Genomic DNA, 23,884 nt, shown 5'->3' with positions numbered 1-23,884 from the left:
ATCACTTTGGTTGCTTAACTAATTGGTTCCATTTCTTAACTAATTGGTTACATTGCTTAATTAATTGATTCAATTGCTTAACTAATTAATTCCCTTGCTTAACTAATCGGTTTCAATGTTTAACTAATAAGTTCAAGTGCTTAACTAATTGGTTCCATTGCTTAACTTATATTACACTAAGGCGGTCTTTTGTGTAAGACCGCCTTATAGAAAAGTTTATAAAACACGTTTTAAGTACCGAACTTGAAATAAGATTTATGTATGGAGTATGATACAACCAGTTAAATACTTAAATGGTCCTTGAGGTGACCTATTATTATACCTAACAAATGAATCGTTTGGATCAGGTTTTCGACCGGGTAACTTGAATTCAGGTCGGCTTGGATATGGATCTTATCCATTTGGGTTTCGGGTTTAATTCAATTTTTAATAGTCAGATTGGGCCAGGTCTTGGGATTAATACCAGATCAAATCAACATCAGATAAGTTCATATCAGATCATTTCATATTGGATCGGGTTTTTCTGGTTAGATTAGGTATTTTCGTGTTAGATATATATAACTTCTCGAGTTCAATCAATTTTTTTGAGTTTTGATCAGATTTTTTTCGTTTTAGATTTAATTGTCATTCATAATATATTCAATTACGAAGTTTATTATTCAATATTTCTTACAAAATAATTAAGGAATAAACGTAAACTGGTTGAGAGTTTCCTGGTTTATGGTAAATATTAAACGTTAAATTTTTTGTTATTTATTTTATACTATTCTAAATATGAGTTTTCCTTCGTTTATGATTGGTTCGGGTTAATTCAAAATAGTTATTTTCGGTTCGGGTTAATCCAGTTTCGGAGAATATCGGTTCGGGTTAATCCAGTTTCGGAGAATATCGGTTCGGGTTACTTAGAATGGGGCCGATCCGGGTGCATGTCGGGTTATTTGGTCAAATCAATTCCAGTTCAATTTCGATTTTGAGTCGGATTTCGAGTTAATTTAGAGTAATTATTTCGGGTCAAAATCAGGTTACAGATCACATCAATAAAATCGATTTTACAAGTTCACAAGTTCAGGTCAATTTTGACATATCTACGGACCTATTATTGTCAATATACTTATTCCGTACAAAATTAGACAACGAGGGCAAAAGAACACAACCCCCGTTAATTTACGGACGCAAAGCTCAGTTGCCAAAACTATCAACTTCCAACTTCCTGAACTCGACTCCCGCGCCTAAATTTCTTTCTCTACTGCAAATTAACTCACGAACAATTCTAGCAAATTCCCAGAATTCCAATTATGGCTGCTCGATTCCTCTAATCCCTTGAATTTAACAACAACAACAATAGCAACCGCACCAACAATGGTAAATTGAATCCCATATTAGCATTTCTGTCACCATCTATTTCATGTTAATTTATTGATTCAATCAATTTTACAGTTCCTGAAAGTTTGAGAAATTTCCCCCTTTTTTTTGCAGTTTGCAATTTCCGCCATCAATGACACAGACTCGAAGAATGAGTGGGAGCCTCTAGCTCCTACCAAAGAAGCCCAGGTACCCTTTTCTGAGTCTATTTTCATTACCTTTGCTATTTGGGATTCTTTTATTTTCTCATTTTATACTGTTTTTTATGTTGTTTTTTGTTTTATTTCTTCTGCTACATTATTTTTGTGTTTTTAATTTTAACCATGTTTTACAAATTTTTGAGGGGCATTAGTTAATTTACGTTTAGTATTTGCATTTGATTAAGAATGTTTTGAATGATACTGTGATTGCTAGTTTCTGGTTGATTCCTAGATTATCTTATGGCGCGTTTGCATTTATTTTGTATGTCTGGGTTCAGGGTGACTCATTTTTCAGCCGTGCCGGTTTGGGCTGTTTCTGATATTTGCATTATGTGAATGGTCCGACGAAACCCTAACTTGGTTGACAATGTGACTAAGGACAAGCTGATATGATATCACTCTAAAGGGCATTGTGCGGATAGTTGTAGTTGTTCGCTGCTAATTGCTTCAATCATGTGAAGTTTCTGAATGAATAGAAGGGTTTTCACTGGTGTCATATCGGCATGCTGCAAACGGTGTGCGTAGGGTTTGGATGTCTATGTATTTTCAAAAAGCTTGTTGCAACCTACTGAAAAATATAATCTTGATTGCCATGCCAGTTTTTAATATGAGAACCTAGGGATTGTTGTTGTCTTATTTTTTGGTGCTCCTGTTGGTTTAATATTTTTTTTTGGAATCCTCGCTATGTTCAAGTTGCTCGTATTCTTGTTTTCTAGCCTCAATTGATGAGAAATTTCCTTTTGCTCTAAAATCCTCTCATATGATTCTCTTATCATATAGGAGTTCCACCTTACACAAACCTACCATGATGGACTCTTGAAGTTGCAAGCTAAAGACTATAAAAATGCACGTGAACTTCTGGAAGCTGTAGTGAAAGACCCTCTGGTATCTACTACTCAGGTGATTCCTTGCTCATATGATATCTTGATATAAATTTGTATTAATTATAAGTTTGGATAAGGAGTCATGAGTTCATTGTTATCTTAGGTGGAGAGCACTGCAAGTGATGACCATCTCTTACAACTCAAGTAAGTTGTTGCAACCCCTTAACTAATTGCATAAACGGAATAGCCGTGTGAATTTGTGCTATCTAAGCTTGTCTTGGCAACGCTTTGATTGTTTTCTAATTCGTAAAGATCCATATTTTCTGAGACTGGAATAACCAATACACATCTCTTTCCTTTCTTTTTGCTTTTCCTTCTTTCCCTCTAGCTTTCTTCATGATTATAGATGGGTAATATGGGTTAGTTACCTTTTAAGTTTTAATAAACTGTATCAGATAGAATAAAAAAAGTGCAATCACTGTTCTCAGAAACTGTGCTGTATAGAAATTAAATTTTTTAAATTCATTATTTGGTGTCTTTCTCACTTACTGTGTGTGTGTGTGCGGGCACACATGACATGAAGCTCTACTAGCGTCCGTCTGAAATTTCTAATCCACCAACCAATATACCTGCATTAGTGTCACCCCTTCTCCAATATGGATAACAGATACTTCATACAAGCATTAAGGAAGAACCATAGTGTATGACCAGATTTGTGGTTAATTCGTTGCATACTTCACTAGCTTAGTCTTTGAGACCACCCTTTCTCCCCTGGTGTCCTGATGTAGTTCTCAGTAAGATAGATACTTATCTCTGTGCTGGTGGAGGTTCCTCGGTATCACATCTCAGCTGCATCATTGTGTCGTAAAGGTTTTTAAGCTTACTATGACAGCGATATTAGATAGTGGTTGCGGCAAACCATTCACATTACCCAAAAAAGTGGTTCGATGACCGTTATGATCATCACTACTCACTACTGCGTCTAAAAATTTAAATTCCTTATGGAACCTCATCTTCATTTATGGTGGCCAGTCTTCTGGTGATGGTGCATCAGAAGTTGTGTTAGGGTAGGGGTGTGTTTTAAAATAGTTGTGCTTCAATGTTAGAAATGTTGAGGATGGGGCACCTTTTTTTAGGGAGGGGCTATCGGGACTGGTTTTGTTTACATGTTCAACGAGCTATAACAACTTGGAAAATAGACCATAACTGGTGTATTTGGCTTGGATATAATGGCTACAATAAGAGTTTCTTACCTATTACCGGCTGCACCTTGGCTACACATGGTCATGTTGGAACTTTTCTTCTTATTTCAATTCGCACTTTTTGTCTTTCCTAGAAAGTGGATCTGAATCCCAAACTGGGGTTGACAGTCAATACTTGTCATATTTTTTGGGATCTGAATCATTTGATTATTTATAAAGGGGCAGGGGAATGGAAATAAAAGAGACTCAAATGATAACCAAAGGGAATCATATTTGCACTCCCGTTATTGATTCAGAAATCTCTCAATCAAAACAGTCCAATTTATTGAGGCATGTCTTACAGAAGTTACAGGTTAAGTACTTAGAAATGCTAATTGTTTCATTGATTAAAGCTATTTATTAATTGAGTGACTGGCTAACTACTCGATAACTCTATGGATACTGACATTGGCGAGTATAGAGAGGTCCACATGTACCTGCTTTTACTCCGAACCAGTCTAAAGTCTAAACATGCAGAAAAAGATTGATATCCATAAAAACTAAGCCTGTACATTGAAAAAATTCTCAGGTTCATCCATATGCAAATAATGGTTGTTGAAGAAACTTAAACAAAATTTGTTTGAAGTTTTAAACTTTTACAGATAAACTCTGATTTTGCGGCTCTGTACACTCTCTCTTGGGATCCTAACCTAGTATGCCCAACTATATATACATACTTACAACCAACCTTCATATAATGGCCCTGTTACCTTCACAAGTTATAGTTCTTGTTGCTTCAATTTATATCTCATTTATGACAGGTTTTTAGCACTGAAGAACCTCGCCACTGTTTTCTTGCAACAAGGTCCTGCACATTATGAAAGTGCATTACACTGTTATCTGCAAGCAGTAGAGATTGATACTAAGGATTCTGTTGTCTGGAATCAGCTGGGCACACTGGCTTGTTCAATGGGTTTATTAAGTATATCTCGATGGGCATTTGAGCAAGGGCTTGTTTGCAGTCCTAACAATTGTAAGTGCTCTTTGTCTCTCTCACAGCTGTCGTTCTTCTGTAATTATACTCGATCAGCTCTTTATTTTCATGGGATTAGTATTTGAACGGGTTTGCTATCTCTTCAAGTACTTGTGCTTTTTCTCTTGGTTGAGAATGAAACATCATCTTGTCTTCTTATTGTTATATGCAGGGAATTGCATGGAGAAACTTTTAGAGGTGCTTATTGCTATTGGAGATGAAGTTGCAAGCCTTGCCGTTGCAGAATTGATTTTGCGGCACTGGCCATCTCATGCTCGTGCTTTGCATGTCAAGAGAACTATTGAAGAGTCGGAGCCTGTACCGTTTGCCCCAAGAGGAATAGATAAACTAGAACCAGAGCATGCCAGACTTAAATTTGTTGACAAGAGAAAAGCATCCAACAGTGACCTGGACATTGACAGTGTGCCAAAAAGGTTGAATCAGACCATTGAATTGCAGTTAAAAGATCTCTCATGGACAGCTCTTGCGGATATAGTCTTGGGACTCCTGTTTTCACATGATGGATGTAATTTTGAGACAGCAGGTGAGAAATCTAATCTGTCTAGAAATACGAGAATAGCAATAAGCTTGCCATCAAAATTAAAAGATGCTGAAATGCCTACTGTCAGTTCTTCTCAAATCATCTCAAATGGAGAGTGTAAGACAAGAGAGGAAAGTATTACCGATAGAAAGGAAGTGCATTATTCTGAAGAACAAATACATGAAAGGCGAAGCATTCGTCTGGTAAGCCTTAGGAGTCAAAAAACAGGAAAGGAAGATGCAGAGTTTCCTGGGAGTAAAGACATGGAGAAAGTTGTGATTCATTCTCTACAACCTTTTATCATAAGTGGACAGCAGATTAGGGATTTGGATTATTCGTCAAGTCATTCTCTGGACAATGAATGGCAAGATGTACACAGTTTTGTAATGCAAACTTCAAAAAACTACGGGGCTTATCACTTGGGACATCTGCTTTTGGAAGAGGTTGCAAAAAGAAAGCCTGTTTATCATGATACATTTATGAAGTTTTTAGAATTGGAAAAATTGACTAGGCTCTGGGGCTGTGATAGAACGCCTGAATGCAGTCTCTTTCTTGCTGAGTTATATCATGATCTGGGATCATGTTCTCCCAGTTCATCTAGAACGGATGAGTTTATGCACGAGGCATCCTTCCATCTCTCAAAAATTATAGAGTCAGTTGCTATTGAATGGCCTATGGATTCAGGTGTAAACTGGGATAATGGTTGCTCTAAGGTTGGCGAGTCTGAAGATGGCAGTCAAAGTTCTTCTGTCTTCCGTCAACGGCAAAAAGAATCACTGCATGCACACATTTTAACAGAGAAAAGTTCCTTTTGGGTGCGATTTTATTGGTTAAGCGGTCTTGTGTCGATTTCGGAGGGTAATAGATTGAGGGCTCATGAAGAGTTGTCAGTTTCTTTATCCCTTTTGGAAAACAACAGAAATTTGAATGATATACCTGGGACTGTCCAAGTGCCTCACTGCAAGGCTAACAAAGAGTTGACTACTAATAAGATTATGCATGAGATTAATCTGCTAGAGGTTGAGTTTCTGTTGAAGAATGATGTTTCTGAAATGCTCGAGAAAGAAATGTATGTGGAATGCATAGACTTGCTCTCTCCACTTTTGCTGTCCACAAAAGGTGTTACTGCGGATGTAGCGCCAGCAGCTGATGAATCCACTGTTGAACTGTCAGCATTAGACATTTTGATCAAAGCTTGTGAAAAGGTAAACCCACTGAATTTGGAGGTTTACCTGAACTGTCAGAAACGCAAACTCCAAATACTCATGGTTGCAGCTGGGATGGAAGATTCTGTTGCCTCATGTGAGCTATCTTGTGAGAAGACGGCTCGAAAAGTAATGTCTTCTTGTGGAACAGAATTAAAAGACACTTCAGTAGATAACTATTTTGATTCAATTGCAGAGCAAGTCAAAGCAATTTCAGAATGTGCATCTCGGGTGAAGAAATTTATTGATCAACACAACGGTCTGGTAATGAATGTATCCTTGTGATAAATTTATGTTCCCAATTCCCATGCCATATTTTCCCCTCCTGTCGAGTCATGCCAATAAATTTTATAAAAGTTGCAATAATTGTGTTGGATATGAAGGTTAAATCAGATGGTAAGACCACTCTATACTATCATTACTTTGAAAGTATCCAACTAGCCGAGGCTGTTGGAGGATCTTGATTTTATAAAAATGCCTTACCTGAGTATTATTTTAGATAAGTTAAATAGTTTGTGAAGACAGTTTTTGTGCTCCGTTATACACTCCCCCTGTTCCTTCAACCCTCAATACCTCCAACCAAAAATAGGGAAAAATACTTAATGTTTTGGTTATCGGGATGAATTATAAGAAATCCTTTGTGTTAACACCATTGACTTGTCATTTGGTGAGTGGGAAGATATTTAGTTTTGACTAACTTATAGAATGGATGGACAAGCCTACAAGGACAATATGGAAAGTTGATGCTATGTTGCTTGGTGGTTTGCAGTTTAGTGTGGTTTTGGCGATATCCCTTTTGTAACTTCAGGGGTTATCAGAAGGCCTGATCAATGTACAAAAAGGCTCAAGGTGCACCTAGGTGATTTGGATTTCCGTGTGCGCCTCATTGAAGTGAGGCACACCTAAGAACAGTAAAAAATTGTGGTTTGCGCATCAGGGGGTACACCTTAGTGCGCATTAGTCTAGGCGCTTCTGTGCGCCCCAATCACCTCACCCAGACCACAAAAGGCGCTGACTTCAAGTTCAAACACTAAGCTCCTCAGCGCCTAAGCGTGCCTTTTTTTATACACTGGGCCTGGTTATTGGGTGGGTCAATAACAAGGCGTGTCAAACCGAGTCACTTAATGTGTTAGCACCCTAGAAAAAATACGCGGATGCGGTCGCGGTAACGGTCGCGTTGTCGCGGAAACCGCTTGTAACGGAAGAATAAAACGGATCACGGCTAACGCGGTGTGAATTTTTTGAAAAAAACCACATTAGCATGTCTAAGCCTTATTATTACATTTTTAGTCTAAAAAGTATTATATCAAGACAATATAACCAAATCTATCCTAATATTAGTGACTATTATATTCTGTGAACAAATAAGCGCTAGAAATATCATGTTTCATAAACTACATAACTAATTACAAAAATACTTTTGGTCAATTTATGTAAAAGAACGGTGTAACGGAGAAAAAAACATCTAACGCGGCGAGTCACCGTTATGTAACGGACGTCGCGGGGAGAAAGACGTGATTTTTGTCAAACCGTAACGTAACGGGTTTTCGCGTAACGGAAAATCCAAAATAGGTTACAGAGTTTTAATTCCATGGTTAGCACTCCATATTAGTGTAGGCATATAGTTTAAAAGACCAACAAATGATGTCTTGGCCTAGCGGTCAAGACTAAGGGTCTGTGTACAAGAGGTCACAGATTATAATCCTCTCCCTCGTTTTTAATTTGTTTTCTCTTTGGCTCATCCGCACCTAAATAAATAGTTTCAAAGATCACCTAAAAAACAAGGCTATAAGAGGATAACAAATACATACAATTAAATTAGTTCCAATAATAAAAATGTGCTAAAACAGAAACTCTAATTGCTGCCATTGGATTATCTTAAATTCACTGAAGGACAGACGGAGGGTTCCCCTGTGATATCTGCTTAGTAAAGAGAAATAGAAAAGAAATTGAAGAGAGAGAAATAGAAACAAATTGAAGAGGAGAAATAAATTGAAGAGAGAAAATAAAGCCGTTGAGAAGAACCCAGAACCACCACCACCACCAAGGATGCAGAAGTCTGAACAGCCACCGCCGCTGCCGACAATACAAGGCGGTGCAAATTCCGGCAGCTTGACCTTCAACAGTAGTATTACCTCGACTACTGGTTGGTTTGCAAAATAAATACCGCTTTGGTGTTGGTATGCAAGATGAAGAGATCAATGAAGATGAAAGCATGAATGCCTAAGAGATGACGAGGGAGAGAGATGTTTGTCTGGTATTGGTCCTTTTTCTTTATAGAAAATTATTGGGCTTCTAATAGAAGTTCTATAAGGGTAGACCCTATAAGAATCCTGTCCATTAAGATAGTTAAAGGGTCAAGAGTCAAGACCCTGCTCCCCATTTAATAACCAGGCCTAGCTAGCAGTATACTGTCATAGAACAATTCGATGCTGAATATATTTAATATCCAACTTCTTAAACCACTTTGTATTCTGACCCACCAACTACCGAGAGTTTCATTTTGAAAAAGTACTGTCCAAAGATACTGGGAAATGATAAATCCAAGGAAGAATTTCACTTCTTCAAAGGAAATCAACTTTGAAAAATGTGGATTTCCTTGGAAGAAGTAAAAAATTCCTTGGATTTCATTTTGCCCTGACTTCTGTTGTGCATGCTAACAACAAGTCTTTTTCTCTTTCCCCCCTGCACGTCTCTTGGTTACAGTCACTTCATTACTAAATTTAGCTGTATATTAAGAAGTTGTACTCAGTAATAAATGGTTGTCGTTGGTTTACAAGATACCTCTTTGCAAATAAACCCTAAGGCACTTTCAAAATATTAGCAAAGTTGATAGTATTCTGCTGAAGTACATCAAACGCAAGGTTACTTGATGATATTTCATCTATAGATTACGTCATAGTTGAAATTAAATACTGATACAATGATATGGTTAACTTATATGCATTTTCAGGTTTAGCAAGCTTTATCTTATTATTTGATATTTTAAACCTTTAAGATATGACAATTTCTAGATCCTAACGTCACCTTATCCTGTTGATGCTATGTTGGCATGTAAACAGGATGATGGAAATGGTAGTCAATTTCTGTATTTGTATATGCTTCTGCTTGCCTCAAACGTTACCTTTACAGCTGCTTATATCTGATTATATTGTTACAGAAGGAAATCAACATCCCTAGAAACAGTATTGCTGATATTCAGGCTTTATTGCTGGCACTCATGTGCAACATTGCAAGAATGTGCTTTTGCAAGAAACCTTCTGATGTCTCGAGTCCGGATCAGAATGAAGAGAAACAAAAATGTTTCTTCGTCAATGCAGTAATTGCATTCTGCAAGCTTCAACACCTGGATCTGTCAATTCCTATTAAAACTCAAGTGAGTCAGCTTCATAGTCTTTTTTCCTCCATTTGTTAGGTTCTTGCCTTTCTTCAATGTTCTTTACATAACATCTTATACCAGGTTGATTTAATTGGAGCAATTCATAATGTGCTTGCGGAGTATGGTTTGTGTTGCGTTGGCGAAGATGGTGAAGGGGTGGACGGAACATTTCTTAAACTTGCTATAAAACATTTGTTGGCTATGAAACTCAAGTCTAGTCATCATTCTTTGAGCATGGAATCCAATGGATTTGATGCCGATGCCAAGACACCTGCTGATGGGCTAAGTAAGGGAAATGGTCCAGCTGCAGAAATCTTTAACGAATCTGATGAATTGGTAGTTCCTGATAGTTATTCCTCTGTTGAAAGCGAGCAGGGTAAAGGCATAGAAGATATCTCCATAAATAAGTTGAGCAATGAGGAAGAACTAGACAAGCAGGATTCTCCTGCTGGATCTGAACTTTCTGAAGATGAAAGAGAAGAACTTGAATCAGCAGTTGATACTGCCTTGAATCAGTGCTTTTTTTGTCTGTATGGTCTAAATCTCCATTCTGATTCATCCTTTGAGGATGATTTGGCTGTGCATAGAAACACTAGTCAGGCAGATTATCAGTCCAAAGAGCAGTGTGCTGATGTGTTCAAATACATACTGCCATATGCGAAGGCGTCAACTGTCAGTTTCTTACTTATTCCTTTATGTTTAAGTAATGATTCATTTTCATACTTATTGTCACTGCTAGGCTGCTAGCTTATGTCTTTTTTCTTTGTTTGTAATATCTTCCATCTCAGAAAACGGGGCTGCTCAAGCTCCGAAGAGTGTTGAGAGCCATACGTAAGCATTTTCCACAACCACCAGATGATGTTCTTGCTGGAAATCCTATTGATAAATATTTAGATGATCCAAATCTATGTGAAGATAAACTCTCAGAAGAGGCAGGATCTGATGGATTTCTTGAATCAGTAGTCAAAGACATGTTTTCTGATACAGGAATCCTCAACCAGAAAAAGATTTTAGCAGGGAGGTAAATTAATGCATTGCCACTTGAGTTTGTTCTGTTATTTTCTACTTCAGTAAATCTTTACCAGTGATGTTATGACTACAGCTGTGAGCCTTATATGGAGGTTTATAGCGACCTATATTATCTTTTGGCCCAGTCTGAGGAAACAAGTGCTACTGATAAATGGCCTGGCTTTGTTCTCACGAAGGAAGGGGAGGACTACGTTCAGCAGAATGCAAATGTTTCCAAATATGATTTATTGTTTAATCCTTTGCGCTTTGAGAGTTGGCAGCGTCTTGCCAATGTTTATGATGAGGTAAGATGAATCTTTTCTACTGTCAAGGTCTCACCAATACCTTCTTTAACAAGTTATTATCACTCTGTTAATTCCATGAATGAACATTAGTTTTGAAGAATGAGAAGAAAGGTGATATCTTACGTTATATTTTTGAAGGCATAAATGTTTCTCCTTTTCTCTTTCCCCCCCCCCCCCCCCCCCCCCCTTTTTTTTCTTTTCACTTGATAAATGTTGAAACAGGAGGTAGACTTGTTACTTAATGATGGGAGCAAGAATATAGGTGTAACTGCATGGAAAAAGAATGCTTCATTGCCTCAAAGAGTGGAGACAAGTAGGAGAAGGAGCCGACGGTGCCTATTAATGAGCCTGGCTTTAGCTAAGACTTCAGAACAACAGGTAATACATCTTATTTGGCTTGGCTTAGACCTTGTGGTGGAGCTTCTCAAAGTTGGCGACGTTTCTAATTTCTTGTATTGAGCAAGACGTTAGTGTACTTGCCTCGAAAAGAAAGAGTGGGGTGGGGGTTGTAGTGTTTGAATTTGTCTGCTAATATCCTGTTTTTTAGTAGCTAGTGGTCATGATGCTTAAGTTTGTGGGTTACAGAGTCATCCAGAGGGGATGACAAAGTGAGTCTGTGATGTAGACTAATTGGAGAATTGAGATTCTATTCTGTTGGAATGGAGTTACCAAATCCAATTAGAGTATTAGACATTTAGACCATCACTTAAATGAGAAAGAAGAAGTAGGGGAGTGTTTTCTACATGGTATATTCTTTCCATTTTTCTTCTAGAGGCACCAATATGGCAGTACCCTACTTGGGCTAATATTTTTTTTTTTTTCTTTTTCTTTTCCCTCTTTGGCCATCCTTCCAATGTAAACTACAGGCTGAAATACATGAGATGTTGGCACTGGTTTACTATGACGGTGTTCAGAATGTGGTACCATTCTATGATCAAAGATTAGTTGCTCCAAATAAAAATGCAATTTGGATGGTGTTTTGCAAAAATGCAAAGAAACATTTTGAGAAGGCGTTTTCCCACAGGTATTGGCTGGTATTTTCATCTTCTTATCAAGTATTCCCTGTGTTACTGAATTCCGTAATTGGTTTTGGAAGTTTTTATAAATTTATCTTTGGTTTTAGACAGGATTGGTCACATGCGTTTTATTTGGGGAAACTTTGTCAAAAGTTGGGATGTCCCCCAGAGATATTGTTCTCTTATTATGACAAAGCTATCGTCATAAACCCATCAGCAGTTGATGCGGTTTATAGGATGCATGCTTCTCGTTTGAAGTTACTCTATACATGTCAGAAGACGATTGTAGAAGCTCTTAAGGTAGGATCTCATTTATTTTATGTAGAAAATGTGATTTTTTGTTTTAGCTACAAATACTATTTGGCACGCAAGGATTTGTTTTTACCCGATGTTCAGAAGCAAGTTTCTCAAGTACATTTTGTAAGCTGCAATATATATATACATATACATATTCATATACATAACATATACACGTGCAATCAGTCAACTATATTGCTGTTTCTGTCCTAAAACAGTCACCATTTTCTGTATCTTGGTTCAGCCTGATAAGCTGTGAACGTACTGTACGTAGTGATAATGTGATAATATAGGTCTTACTCTATCATGCCATGTTTCCTGATTTCCTCAAAGGCTTTGCACTTGTATGGCAGTTTCCAGGAAGACTGATATTTTTGCTAAATTTGCTGGGTTGACTTGAATGTCTTATCAGCCTCCGCTGTACATTTTTCTGGAATTATCTTTTGAAGTCTCCGCAACTTGACTTTGTGCTATTTGATCTAGGTTTCTGCTGCTTATTCCTTCAATCAGATTACCAAAGAGACGGTCATGAAAATCCTTGACAATTTGGAAATGCCACAGTTGCCAGAAGTTGATAGGAAGGATAATATTCTATCTGATCTTGATAGCCCAAACGACAAGAGAATTCACCGATTGGACGTAGCGTGGCGCTTGCTGTATTGTGATTGCCTTTCTGCTCTTGAAACTTGTGTGGAGGGGGATCTAAAACATTTTCACAAAGCTAGATACATGCTTGCTCAAGGTCTTTACAAAAGAGGTGATATTGGCGATCTTCAGAAGGCAAAGGATGAGATGTCTTTCTGCTTCAAGTCATCACGCTCTTCATTTACAATTAACATGTGGGAAATTGATAGTTCAGCAAAAAAGGGAAGGTATATATGCAAACCATTATGTGTTAATTAGCCCTTCGTCCTTATTCTTAATGATGCCTTTTCATGTTCGGTGGATAAATTTTTAACACGGACTGGGTAAGTGGTCAATTTACTATTGTGAGACCTTTTGAAAAGTGTGTGTGTATAGTGTATGTGTATGTTATATACTTTAGAAGCACTTGAATATGGGCTTTACCTGTCCTATCTTTGGTATCAGACGAAAGGCACCTGCTGTAGCTGGGAGCAAAAAGGCCCTTGAAGTTAATTTGCCAGAAAGTTCTAGAAAATATATAACTTGCATAAGGAAGTACTTGCTATTTTATCTGAAACTCCTGGAGGAGACTGGCGACCTTTGCACCCTTGATCGGGCGTATATTTCTATCCGAGCAGATAAGCGGGTAATGCAAATTGATTTTTATGGTCTATGATCTTCATCTTTTTATTACTGTTTATTTATACAGAATGTCCATCTAAACAAGAAATAAAAGTTTCTAGGATGGAAGACCAACAAACCTCCAGAATATGTGTCGGGAATTCGGGATGAAAGTCTAAAGTTCAATTTTGTAATACATTTGATAGAGAATTTATAGAGAGAACATATCCTGCTAAAAAAGATTTGTCATAAGAGCAGAAAAGGCAAATCACCATAAAAAGCTTAAGATCCACTTTTATTCCATTTTTCTCTTGGTTTTGTTTTACCTTGGCTGACATTTTATTGAGGATTCATGCTTCTCGCAAGTTGAAGTAATTTTGAGTATCCATTTTCTTTTCTTTTCTTTTCTTTCTTCTCTTCTTTTATTTTTCCTTCTTTGTCTTGTTTTAGTTTTTGGGTGCTCTTTTTATTATACTTTTGGCTTGTGAATAAAGTGTCCTCCTTCCTTCTGTAGAAGTCATGTCGCTCGTATATTAAGTTAGATCTTCTTAACAACTTCTCTTTTTCTATTTTCAGAAAGCAGAAAATGTGGATTTGAAGTTTGTTTCAGTAAAGTATTGGCTTCTGTTTTTTTATTTTTAATTAATGATTTCTCAATTTTTTCATTATGTAGACAGTGTTAGACACTGATGCTAATGTTAGATTGTTAGTGAACTTCTCAGTTTTTGTGTCTGAACCTTGTACATATGTCAATGTCACATTAACAGGGCGTAACTTTTGTTGTTCCGGGTGTCTTATTTACGGCAAGATTAGAGCTGTGCATCCCGTGCCATAATTTTCTGATTTAAATCTTTATTTATTTGTAGTAATTTGGCTCCTGGATCCTCCAGTGTCCAGTCAAGCCTGCCCCTTCGCCCGTTGGTTAGATATTGTGGGAAGGGGAGGGGACTGACCCTAAGTTGTCTGCTATAGGAATTGAAACTAGATCAGCTCAAGTGTTGAAAAAGTCAAGATAGCACGGTTGCTCAAACTTCTGGATCATATGAAAGTCCAGCATAATGTAATGACTAAATTTATCCGTTTAGGAAAACATTCTCAATGTGTCTGAAATCAATTGTCACAAATGAGAAGTCAAAAAAGTTTGTAGAATCTGATCTATGGTGATCTGGAAAGACTTATCTTGATTCTTGACCATAAAGCGGACGCGTGAGTAATTATTACTCGTATAATCGTGTCAATTAACATAAAATGTTTGTATAACTTTTTTTGGAGCTATTTGCTTGGCCCTAAAAGAATGTTACCATCTGTATTCTATAATAAAGATATTGATATGTTGCCTTTATTCTTCCCTTTGCCTGACGGCGGATGGCCCTGGTCAATCTCTGCCTCACGGAGTTTCGTGGGAACTTGTTCATTTTCCTAAACTTTAATGTTAGAGCTTAAGTCAAATTGTTCTTTGTAGAGAGGGATTATGTGATGGTACGATCCTGTCCACTTCTCTGTGAACAGTTTTCCACTTATATGCCATTACTTTGGGTTCCTGTGTGTTGTACCTCTTTTCTTGTTTGTTTGTGTCTGCTAGCATGCGTGCACATGTTTTGTACTTTTGGTTTTCCACTGGTCTTGAAAGAAAGGGAGTGTTATCTAACAACTTGTTTGAATCCAGTTCTCATTATGTTTGGAAGATCTGGTTCCTGTTGCTCTTGGGAGGTTCTTAAAGACACTTATCTCATCCATGTCTTCAGCTGGTAATGCCGCTTCTACTGCTGCAAGAAGCTCTCCTGAACAGATACTTGAGAAGATGTTTACTCTGTTCATGGAGCAGGCTAGCCTGTGGCCAGATATTTGCAGTTCGGCAGATATTAAGTGCCCGGAGTTATCAGAAAGTACATTATATGGGTAATCCACTGTCCGCTTGTTCTTTTTATCTGTCGTGAGCCCTCTTCTGCATGTTTGTTTTTTTCCTCTCCGATTGAGTATTTTGAGAAATGCATATTTTGGTTTTAGAAAATTATGAAAAAATGCTTGATTTTAGGGTTATATCCTTTTGAACAATAATTTCAAACTTGCTTCTAGACTCGGGTCATTTATTGTGCTAGATATAATAAGCAGCCAAATTCTGTATTGAACTGACATAGGAAGATGCTAATGTAGTTATCTACATCAATATCTATATTCCTTGGAGAAAGATGTCAAGCTTGAAGCCCTTGAAGGCTTAAATGAGAAGATACGGAAACGTTGCAGAAACCCAAAACTGTCGAATACCAGTTGTTCTGGGGTTTTCAAGCATGCCTCTATTGCCTGGTGCAGATCTCTTGTTATAAATCTAGTTATGATCACACCATTACTCTCTAGTGCCTGTGGTGAGGCAACTGCTGATTTAGACGAGCAGCTTTTGTGTCTAGATTTGCGAACCAATGATTTCTGGAATCCTTCATTTGGAAATTCAGCACACCTTGAAATTCTTGAAACCAAATGGAATACATTATTGTCAAAAGTTGAGCATGTTGTAGTCAAGAAAACTTCTGAGGGAAATCTGGAAACTGCAAATTCTCTTCTGAGATCAACTTACAGCTTCTATCGTGATAGTTCATCGATAGTGCTCCTATCTGGCTTCAATCTCTTCTGGGTTCCAGCTCGACTGATCACAACCGGGAAGTTTCACAGTAGCGCAGATGGAGTTCAAATTATTGATGTGAGTGTACCTCGGAAACTTCTAATGTGGGCCTACACACTATTGCACGGGCGCTGCCCAAGTCTCTCTGCTGTTGTTAAGTACTGCGAAGAAAATGTCAAGGTACGTGAGCCATCTTTTGCTGTCTTCTGCAATCATGCTAGCTTCTTAATTTGTTTCTGCGAATAATTTAGTCTTTGATACTGTAATTTGAATAGGCAACATATTGTCATTTTTGTGACACGTTTAGGTTACGAGTTCCACAACACAAACTTCTTTTAACCTAATTTTATGTCTGTGTACCAGACAAAAAGCAAAAAATCAAGCTCTGCGTTATCCTCGGCTTCCACACCCAGCATGCCAAATGCTCCAACTCCTCAGTCAGGTATGCAGATGTTGGTGAAATTTATAAAACTTGGTTATATTTGGGCAGTATGAGAAATGAAAATCTTGCATTTAGATCATCTTTATAATTTGGTTTCCCTCTTATTTCTGAATTCTTTTGCCATTACATTTGAACTGTTACAGTAGTTATTGGTAGCTGTAAAGATGGAGCGACAGGTCACGGTGGATGCAATGAAGGTGCAGGAAATGCTCCATTAACTGGAACACAGTCTCCTGTTTTGACTGAAACAAGCAAAAGTCCAGGATCAAACGCTTCCCCTTGTGTAAATGACAGCCAAAAGATTCTATCCACAGCTCAACAACTGCACCATTGTAATAATAGTAATAATACCATTGTCGTCCCAGAAAGAAGAACTTTTGATCTTAATAGTGATGCTGATGCCGAACCAGAAAGAAATTGAATATTTTGACATGATCACACTGGCCCTTTTGTGTTTATTTACATAAATTATATATTGGGTGAAAGATTGTTGTTTTTTCCCGTTATATTGTATATATGATAGTCTCTCCATTTTGGATATCTGTTCATTGCTGCAAACTCTATATGTGTGTGTGCCTCATTTAGGAACTCAGCAATTTGTCTAGGATTTGGCCAATCAATCTCAAATCAAAATGATAAAAACCACAAGCGCAGTGATATTATACTCATTTTTAAAAATAAAGAAAAAAAATATAGCCTCTTACTTTCTCTCTATAACAGTTGATGTTAAAATAAAATAAGCGATTTTATTTTGGATAATACGAAGTATAAGTTAAGATAAGTTTATGTAATATAATTTAAGGCAAAAAAAAGTCAAATTGTACAAAGCCTAAGTTGAACTATATATGGCCTAAGTTGGTTTTATTTGGGGTTTATGCAAATTGGGCAATAGACTTAATGATGACAATTAATAATTTTCATTTTCCTTATTACAAAGGAAAATTTGTCATAAATAATCCCAACTTTCACACATCTTCTAAAAATAATCTCAACTTTGGATTATGTTAGAATAATCCAAACTTTGGGGGTTACCTTCTCGAAATATTCCGAATTCTTTTTTTCTTGTCATTACTAATCCATTTTGGGTCTATTGTACATAGGCAAATTGATAGTTTGGATTATTTTGAGAGCGTAACCCCTAAAGTTTGGATTATTCTAAAATAATCCAAAGTTGGGATTATTTTGAGAAGATGGGTGAAAGGTGAGATTATTTATGTCAATTTTTCCTATTACAAAAATGTTATGCATAATTGATAACTATTACTTGTATGAAAGACATTGAAATCTTTCGTGCACATCACTATCGCCCACTCCTTTTCTTCTGAGGATCGGCTTACACTGTGTAGGTCAACTCATGAATAACTTCACTTCATAATGGACTCTTAAATCATTCTATTTGTTATTGTGTAGGTCAACTCATTAATAACTTCACTTTATATTGGAGTCCTACATCATTCCATTTGTTATTATTTATGACTAGCCTTATGACATAATCACTAATAATACAATTACAAACAATTAACAATATAAACTACAACCAATGAGCTTGGTTGAATGAACTCTTTGTTTAAACTTAGCATTGATCTTCTAAATTGTCAATGTATTAACTTGTATGCATATAATTGATGTTAGAAACTAAATAAAGGTTATCGATATAAGGGCATATTTATACGCATATAGTCAATCAGCTTGTCTGAGTCGTCTAAACTAAGTCCTCTTTTGGTAGTGATCGATATAAGAGCATCTTTATGCACATATGGTCAATCAGCTTGTCTGAGTCATCTAAGCTAAGTCGTCTCCTACTACAGTCATAATCAAGCGCAAATGTCATTATGTTGATCTTGTTACAGGTCAGCTCATCGATTGTTTTCACATGTAAATGACATATCCCGTGTAACTGTATCAAAACAATAATTGTACATAAATACAAATCTTGTTCTAAACTATTTGTCTATTTTTAAAAAATTATGCAAAATTGACAATTAGTAATTACTTGTATCATTGTACGGAGTACTTATATAAATTGTCAACATCGGCTTTGCATTGTGGATCATTCCCCTCACTCACTACCACCCAGTCACCCACTATATTCCTTCATTGGAACACCTCCTTCCCCCACCGCACCTGCCACCGGAGACGGAGGCGGCGACACACCCGACTGTACCTTAATCTCCGTTTTCCTCTTTACTTTTCAAATTCATCTATCATTCCCCAGTTTCTCAGGTACTTGAGTTCACTTCTCGATTATTTTTCTTTCAGAATTTGTACTTCCAGTTCCAATTATTAACTCTTCTCTATAAATGGTGTAATTGATTTTTATTTTGATTTTTAATTTCTTACGAAACATTTTCTGTAATTCGGTTCAATTATGCTTTCTGAAATGGGGATTTTGTTTTAGAGGAAAAAAAATGAGGAAATTGGGTGTTCAACATGATAGTTTCACCCTTCCGAGTACTGGAACATATATTTTTATGCTTGGGATTGAATGATTGATTCTACATGTAGGAAGATGACACATTATGTTTGAATTTTTATTGGTTTTAGCTTAATTGTGTATTTGTGCAGTACATTGATGGGTTCCTATTTGATGATGAATGAATGTTCTTTAAATTTGATAATTAAGGGATATTTTTTGGGTTCCTATTCATTTAAATGTTGTCTACATTAATTAACTTATGTCATTTTTTTTAATTACCTAAAGCTAGGGAGTGGTATCCAATCCCATCTACATCATTTGTGCTTTGTGGCTCATACACCCGGTACAAAGGCTAGGGGGTGGATGAGAGATCAGTTTACAAACTAGCAGTGTTGAGTAATAGTTAGGACAAAAATGGCAAGCTGCTGCAGCAGAGTCATGGTTGCAATGAGATCAGGAACAACCATGCTAGTTGGTAGTACAAGAAGCACCACCACCTTCCCCAGTTTGCTTTTTAAGAAGAGAGAAAAACGCAGTTACTCTATCAAATCTTCTACTCTTGACCCTCCTGATGTCGGTCGTTTGGCTGAAACCGCTCGTATAGCTCTCACCCCCAAGGAGGTGAACAAACAATGATATTGGCACGTTCTTTTCTTTTAACATTTTTCTTGACTTGAGTTGGGTTTTGTTTAATTGTTTATCTTCTGGTCGTAGGTGCAAGAATTTGGTCCTAAAATTCAGCAAGTCGTTGATTGGTAAGTCTTCCCTTCTTGCTCACTACCCGGTGTTTAGTTGCACCTATGTTATTAATTAATTGCCAATTGCTTACACTGTCTGCATTGTCATTTAAAACTTTTAATAGTAGATTAGTCTTTTAGATGTTGGCATTTTGAGATCTTCTTTGTTGTTATATTGCCTTCAGATTTCATATTCACAGATCACAGGATTGATTATGTCTTGTGGTTAAGTAGCTTGATTTATGAGGGAATTTGCTTATGTTGTTAATTGCATGTGTTGTATCATTGCATGTTTTAAAGAAGGGAAGCCTTGATCTGAAATGAGGAATAGCTTTAACTATAATAAGCATTTTCTAATTTCTTGTGTTGTCTTATTTTAGCTGTGGGGTTTTTATAATAGATTAGTCTAATAGGAACGGTTAGTGTAGGTATTGCATAATTAGTTTGTGAAACTTGAAGTGAAAGATAGTTGGTTACTTAGAGGGAAAAGAGGATAAAAAATGCTATAAATAAGGGAGATTAGGAAAAGAAGAGGGCATCTAGAATAATAAAGTATAATTTTAGCTTGATAACTTCATATTATCAATCTTAATCTCTTTATTTTTCCTTTAAGGTCTGATTCATTATGCTAGTTAATAACAGGCTTTTTTTCCTGGTCATTTTCTCAGGTTTGGACAACTTCAAGCCGTCGATCTTGAAAGCATAGAGCCGGCTATTCGTTCAGGTATTAAGAAGTTCTCTACTAGTTTCCCCTTTTGCGATATGATGTGACTGACGTCCCTTTGTGACTTTGTGTAATCAAAGAGATCTTTCTTATTATGTTGAAATCACAAGTTTTTCCCCGAGTGCATAGATGTTTGTCTGGGAATGTCGTTTCTATTTCATCGCATTGAAAATTTCAGTATATGATAATATTCTTATTTTTGTATTTACTGGAAACCATTTCAAATGAGAAGTATTTGCTTCAGGTGTTTATGCAATAATGATACCTGAAAAGAAGTCTGCATTTAGTCATTAGTATCTGGCTTACCTCGTGTTGTTCCTGCAAATGGTTTCACCTGTGTTGAACCTGTTTTCACTCGTACTGGCTCTAAGCCTCTATTCTTTAGTTCCTCGTCCTTTAAATGTGTCCCTCTTTAGCCCTGATTATCTATCTGCATTGAATTGGTTCTTTTCTCTCACTGGGACTTTTTCGGTTACAACAACATGATCTATCAACTTATCTAAGAGATCAGGTAGTCACTTACGATGCTGAAATTATGTGAATAGCTGGCATTGCACCTAATGTTTGTTCCAACCGCTTCCTAGGTGCATGATACAGTCTGTTAGTAAATTGAGCTTGATCTTGGAAAGATGCTCCTTTTCCTCGTATATTCTCTATGCACTTACCTGTCCGTTTGTGCCCACTCTTTCCTTGGTTGCAGTCAAAAGATGCTCTGACTCTTTAATCGATTTAAGTAGGATTCTGCTATGAATTAACAGAACTGGAAAACAAATTAAGGAGAACAAGGTGATTTTGATTAATGTGCTGGAAAATACAGAAAATGAATAGGCATTCAAGCTTTTAAGAGGCTTGATTCTCTCCCAATGAACTCTTGAAAGCCCAACAAACTCATTATTCCACGTGTCCTACTGTCCTTCCTTCTCCCTAACTTACTTCTTTTAGAGCAGTACTCTAACAAACTATTTTCTTCTTCAAGCTACTAACAACATAAATCTATTTCCTAAAGTGTCCCTACCCCTTACATAGTTCATTGCAGATTCCGATTTGATGGACTTCATGATGCTTATAGAGACATTAACTGAAGTTGAAGAAATTGCATACAAACATGTCTGCAGAATTATATTTCTATTATACTGAAGTACTTGATCACCTTAATTCTTCTGACTCTGGTTCGCAAACTATGCAAATAGCTTACATGAGCTCTTTAGCAGTTAAGCATTCCATTTCAGTCTCATTGGTGATAAAAATCCTTTGGTTTTAGTGTGGCGGGTATTCATGTTAATCATGTACCATTGTATCTGTTGCTGTTACGTTTGCTTCGGTTGTATGTTGGGCTACATCAAGAAGTTTTCTTTTAGACTTATTCACTATTGCATTTCTATATATTCTAGAAGCTTCACAATAGATTCATGTAAAATGTCAACCAGCAGCTTGGCAATTTAAACGACACATTACAAAGCCGTAGTTGAATAGTTCTAAATTCACATTCAATTTTTAGATCTTCTATTAGAGCCATTATTGCGCGTCTCTTTTCCGCATCTCTGAACTGGAGGAAACTGAAAACTTTACTAGTTTGAAGAAACGTATTGTGATTCAGAAAATGCAACATGATTGTTCAAATAGATATTGATTGAGTATTAAAGTTTTTTTTTTTGTGAGTCTGACCCTTAGAAAAAGATTCACTAGGAGAAAACCTGTTTGACCTTTACCTGAACTGACTTATGAAACGGCATCAATCATATTATTGGGAATGTTTGTTCATTGGTTCCATTTTAGTGTAATCCCTGACTGATGTATGCGTTGACAAGTAGCATTTTATTTTTCGTGATTATGAGTGCGTGAAATCAAATTTAGGGGGAGTTTGGTTCATGACTTAGGAAAGGAATGGAATCAAGAAAGAGAAACGGAAGGAAATATATGGACATATCCCTAATCCCCCATCTTGTTTGGTTAGGCGAAAGAAAGGGATGGCGCCATGGCGGTGGTTAACCAGCAGCCGTTCCAACTCTTTTTTTTGTCAAGTCTTCATCATTTCCCCAAAAACAGTAACACCTTTTTCTTCAACTAACCTCAGCCACCACCACAAAGCATCTCCACCGCCGCTATGCCATGCCGCCTCACTTCCGTACCATTTGGCTGACACAAAAGCAACGCCACTCAACAACAGCCACAAAATATGACCGTTGTTGGTTGAAATCAACCAATCAAAGCTCTAAGTCTAGAGATTTTATGGTGGATTTTATCCATATAAAGTCATATTGCAAGGTTTTTTGGCTACTTTTTTGCCCTCTCCCACTGTCTATCTCTTTGATGTATGCTATTATGATGGTTTCCCGGGATCATGATGGAGTGAAATGGCAGTGGTGTAGGTGTTAGTGGGTTGGTGCGTGGTGGTAAGATCGGGGTAGTAGACTGGTGGGGTTATTTTGGGTGGTTGTGGTGGGTGGCGATGATGAATGGGTCATTGCCGGTGGCCATTGGGTGGGCCTGTGGGAGTTCAAACTAATTGTAGGGGAAAGAGATTTCCACGTACGGTACCTGAGAATATTGGTTGTGGTACATTAAACTCCAGGGAACTGCTTTCGCATGATTAAACATGAAATATATTCCTGAAACAATATGGAGATGTACAAATCTCATTTCTAACATAAAAATCCAATTGCACTTGCAGATATTGACGGCAAGAATTTACGGGAAGATATACCTCAAACATTTGACAATAGGTTAAGCTTCCCTCCTTTTTCTTAGCCATCATTCTGAATTACCAGGTGCTCTTAAAGTTCAATTTCTTATGTGAAATAAGTTTTCTGTTTCTCTTGTACAGAGATGCTATTATAGCTGCTATCCCAAGTTTTGAGGAACCATACATCAAGGTGCCCAAAGTTTTAAACAAAATGTAACAGCTGATATGGTTTTTGTTTCAAGAATTTTCTGAAGCTGTTCAAGGAGATCCCTAGTCAGAACAATATCTAACTGGGAATGAAGTACTTGTTGTCTAACTAAAAGTGAATCGGATTGTAAGGTATTGGAAGGCCATTTGTAACGCTTACCGAGTTACCGACTTAGTCCATTTTGAATCTGAAGCTTTGAAATCCTTACCGAATGTCAATCCTCATGTATTCATGGTATACTTGAAAGTGGTTTCTTAACCTTGGACTTCATTTTGTATGTTCACTTGCTTTAATGTCGGTGGCCTGTGCCATGATTTTCTTGGATGAGTTTGTGCTTTTATCGACAGATGCCTCAGAACATTTCATTGTTCCGGAAAGTACAACAGACTTGCTACAAGTTCCTACTCAAATTTTAGATTTCAATTCTCTAGTTCTCTGTTATTACTGCTCAAATGCCTAAT

General features: G+C 37.0%; 2 protein-coding genes across 5 annotated transcripts; both read left to right on the top strand.

Annotated features, from left to right (window-relative positions):
- The first annotated feature begins 1,157 nt into the window (after window positions 1-1,157).
- Window positions 1,158-17,195, top strand: LOC110787417 (calcineurin-binding protein 1). 3 transcript variants are annotated; one of them, XM_021992040.2, is made up of 19 exons: window positions 1,160-1,362; window positions 1,477-1,551; window positions 2,343-2,462; window positions 2,550-2,590; window positions 4,389-4,600; window positions 4,773-6,610; window positions 9,507-9,722; window positions 9,807-10,397; window positions 10,514-10,746; window positions 10,828-11,038; window positions 11,261-11,416; window positions 11,905-12,062; window positions 12,162-12,354; window positions 12,835-13,223; window positions 13,441-13,621; window positions 15,263-15,495; window positions 15,751-16,393; window positions 16,577-16,655; window positions 16,802-17,195. In XM_021992040.2, the coding sequence occupies exons 1-19, from the start codon at window positions 1,360-1,362 to the stop codon at window positions 17,074-17,076; spliced, it is 5,847 nt and encodes a 1,948-aa protein (XP_021847732.2). In that variant the 5' UTR covers window positions 1,160-1,359; the 3' UTR covers window positions 17,077-17,195. The 3 variants fall into 3 exon arrangements, with proteins under 3 accessions (XP_056698849.1, XP_021847732.2, XP_021847731.2); XM_021992039.2 differs by having other exon boundaries at window positions 16,799-17,195; XM_056842871.1 differs by lacking the exons at window positions 16,577-16,655; window positions 16,802-17,195 and having other exon boundaries at window positions 1,158-1,362; window positions 15,735-15,874.
- A 1,495-nt stretch (window positions 17,196-18,690) lies between these two features.
- Window positions 18,691-23,747, top strand: LOC110787416 (glutamyl-tRNA(Gln) amidotransferase subunit C, chloroplastic/mitochondrial). Of its 2 annotated transcripts, none has more exons than XM_021992038.2 (6): window positions 18,691-18,878; window positions 19,361-19,692; window positions 19,786-19,826; window positions 20,477-20,532; window positions 23,204-23,255; window positions 23,357-23,747. In XM_021992038.2, exons 2-6 carry the CDS (start codon window positions 19,486-19,488, stop codon window positions 23,430-23,432), a joined length of 432 nt encoding a protein of 143 aa, XP_021847730.1. In that variant the 5' UTR covers window positions 18,691-18,878; window positions 19,361-19,485; the 3' UTR covers window positions 23,433-23,747. The 2 variants fall into 2 exon arrangements, with proteins under 2 accessions (XP_021847730.1, XP_021847729.1); XM_021992037.2 differs by having other exon boundaries at window positions 19,357-19,692.
- Window positions 23,748-23,884: the final 137 nt, after the last annotated feature.

Source organism: Spinacia oleracea, chromosome 1 (assembly GCF_020520425.1).
Source record: "Spinacia oleracea cultivar Varoflay chromosome 1, BTI_SOV_V1, whole genome shotgun sequence".
In the NCBI taxonomy this organism is placed as follows: domain Eukaryota; kingdom Viridiplantae; phylum Streptophyta; class Magnoliopsida; order Caryophyllales; family Amaranthaceae; genus Spinacia; species Spinacia oleracea.
This window is presented reverse-complemented; position numbering and strand designations above follow the sequence as displayed.

Coding starts and splice junctions, on each gene's coding strand:
- LOC110787417 (XM_021992039.2), top strand. Junction 4,601..4,772: donor TGTTTGCAGTCCTAACAATT/GTAAGTGCTCTT, acceptor TGTTATATGCAG/GGAATTGCATGGAGAAACTT. Junction 16,394..16,576: donor ACTGCGAAGAAAATGTCAAG/GTACGTGAGCCA, acceptor TCTGTGTACCAG/ACAAAAAGCAAAAAATCAAG.
- LOC110787416 (XM_021992038.2), top strand. CDS start 19,486: ATGGCAAGCTGCTGCAGCAGAGTCATGGTTGCAATGAGATCAGGAACA. Junction 19,827..20,476: donor ATTCAGCAAGTCGTTGATTG/GTAAGTCTTCCC, acceptor TCATTTTCTCAG/GTTTGGACAACTTCAAGCCG. Junction 23,256..23,356: donor CCTCAAACATTTGACAATAG/GTTAAGCTTCCC, acceptor TCTCTTGTACAG/AGATGCTATTATAGCTGCTA.